The sequence below is a fragment of the Chenopodium quinoa genome, unplaced genomic scaffold (assembly GCF_001683475.1).
Source record: "Chenopodium quinoa cultivar QQ74 unplaced genomic scaffold, ASM168347v1, whole genome shotgun sequence".
NCBI classification, from domain to species: domain Eukaryota; kingdom Viridiplantae; phylum Streptophyta; class Magnoliopsida; order Caryophyllales; family Amaranthaceae; genus Chenopodium; species Chenopodium quinoa.
In genome coordinates this window covers 329,056-331,709 of record NW_018744626.1, presented here as the reverse complement: position 1 = coordinate 331,709, position 2,654 = coordinate 329,056, and the positions used below count along the sequence as shown (strand labels likewise).

Here is a 2,654-nt window from a genome sequence, read left to right as displayed (position 1 = left end):
TATTGTACAGTCCTACTGAAATCTCGAGTAGAGTATAGGAATAGAAAAGCACCCATTCCTAAGAAAAGGAGGCAAGAAAAACAGAAAAATCAAAGATAAGACAGCAATAAATCAAAAATGCCAATACCAATGACTATTTTACCATTCCCACTAAAAAAGATTTACAAAATCTTAATTGTAGCATTTTCAAATTTCAAAATAAGAAACAATGCAAAACAATAATCTTCCAAGATCAATAAGCTGGTCTGAACTCCCACTAGAACTCCTCAGATCAATAGCCAAATCCTTGAAAAAAAACCCCAATGATCTCCGCAACTTCCGAGCTGTTTGCAAGAATTGGCAACGCTCTACCTCTATTTCCGTTCTTTTACCCTTTTGTGACTACTCTACACTCTCTTACAATCTTTTTACCTCCTCTGTCTTACTCCTTCGCCCTCCCTCGGGTTTATCAGGTTCCAGTTCCGGTTCCCAATTTGACACCCCGTGGATGGTCAGTGTCGTCGAGATCACCAAAGGAAACATCCAATACTGTCACCCTTTTTCTCAAACTCCTCATTCGAATCTCCTTAAAAACTTTGATGTAACTCAATTTCACCCCTCGGTCCTCTCCGAGTCTTACCACATTGCGTCTTCTAGTGATATTAGCCTCTCCTCGGCTATTGCGGGTGTTGATAAAGTGGTGGTTTTCTCAACACGGCCTATCCCTCGAATCAATGACTGCTTACTGTTGGTCCTGCATAATGGGAGATTGGGTGGATACCCGTCTTTCGAGGCTGAGGATGATAAGCCGGAGTGGGTTGACGTGTCGTATCGAGGAGTGGATGATTTCGATGACATTGTAACCTTTAAGGGAGTAATTTACGCTGTTGATTGGGAAGGGAAGCTCTATCAATTATTCAACCATAAAGTTGCTGTTCAGAAAACTCTGGTGTCTGCAGCAGTTTCTGATGCAGGTGCTTACAAAGGATGGCGAAAGCGATTGGTAGGATCAATGCTAGATCAGAAACTGTACTTGTTTGTGAGGTATCAGAAAGATATGTTAAAAGTATTTAAGCTGTCTAAACATGGGAAGATTTGGAATTGGGTTATAATTCAAAGTTTTGAGGATAAAAATCAAGTGCTGTTTATGTCAAGTGTGTATGGTTTCTTTGTTCCTGCTAGATATTTCTCTGACTGCCAGCTTCGCAACTGCATTGTCTTCTCGGATAATGCATTTCCTATCTATTCGTTCCGTGGTTGGGTGTCTGGTGTGGATGTTAAAGTCGAGGAAGAGATTATGGTGTTTCAGCTAGGAACGCGTGATGATCAGAATACTTTTCGACCAATTTCAAGCTACCCGAGTTTTCCTGTTAAACTCTGGTCACCTCCTTCTTGGGTGTTGCAGCCTCAAATATCATCTCCCTTGCAACTGCATTCTGATCAGAGGTAAAATTATAGTAGTTGAAGAAGTTATTACTGTAATTTATATCTCTATCATTTGGGTATAGCATTTAAACCCCTGAAATTTGAAATTGCTACTTTCTTATTGATTGATAATTGTATATATACTACTGATGACATATGAATTCTACAAGACTATTCTACAACTTAAATGATCATTTCAGCCTGAACTTTAACTAGAAATCAGAATAACTGGTAAATAAGGGAATTGGAGGTTCAGATCATTTTCAATGCCTAATATTGAGCACAATGAGCAGTAATCTTTAGTTGAGTCTGAATTCTAGTGTGGATTTAGCTTTACACGTAGTGATTTACATTTTTTCGATACTATTTTGAGTCATATTGCATCGAATCAGTCAATTAAGATGATGCTTACATGAAGGCTGAAATACAAATCATTTTGTTGATGGTATACATTTTGAGACAATATTCTAATCAGATTGAAGTGCAATCTCTGATTCACACAATAAAGACGAGTAATTAAGAACATGTGAGGTGTAGCACTAGAAATTTCAGGCCAAATGACACTACTATTAGAAGATTTTAAATTAAGTGTTATAAGGTGAGACTTATCTTTAATCAATTTTCTGAAGGCATTCTGAGGTCAAAGGGATGCAACTAGATCGAGAACAAGCTGCGGACATTCCTCCTCCTAACTCTGCAGGTACTCAAGATTACATTTTGCATTTTTTATAATTGTGCCAACATTCCTTCTTCATACTTTGATTTTCTTTAAGGTTTTGAACTTAATGTTAGGGATAATCCCATGCCGTGTAGCTTTAGACACAGAGAACACAGAGGACCCTATAGTTCAGACAGAATCAGTTGTTCCTCGTGTGATTCAGGTAATATCAACAATTGATCGAACTATGGCATTTCACAGGAATATCATGAAACGTGTACATGACAACAGTGTTAACGTGATTTACTTGTTTACAGCCTGTTGTGAAGCAGGTTTCAACACCGAAGTTTCAAGGCATAGATGTCCATCCTAAACTCCCTATTTTGCAAAAGATTTCAAGCTTAACGAACTTTCCTGTCAAACTCCGGTCACCTCCTTCAAGTGTGTTGCAACCTCAAACATCATCTCCCTTGCAACCGAATTCTGATCAAAGGTAAAGTTGTAATAGTTTAAGCAGTCAATAAATTACTGTAATTTATAAAAACCTGAATTTTGTAATTGCTACCTTCTTATTGGTAATAGCATATCAATT

General features: G+C 37.9%; 1 protein-coding gene across 1 annotated transcript; it reads left to right on the top strand.

Moving 5' to 3' along the window:
* The first annotated feature begins 208 nt into the window (after positions 1-208).
* On the top strand, positions 209-1,429 carry LOC110700831 (F-box protein At2g26160-like). The gene has a single exon (XM_021878416.1). It carries the CDS (start codon positions 209-211, stop codon positions 1,427-1,429), a length of 1,221 nt encoding a protein of 406 aa, XP_021734108.1.
* The last annotated feature ends 1,225 nt before the right edge of the window (positions 1,430-2,654 follow it).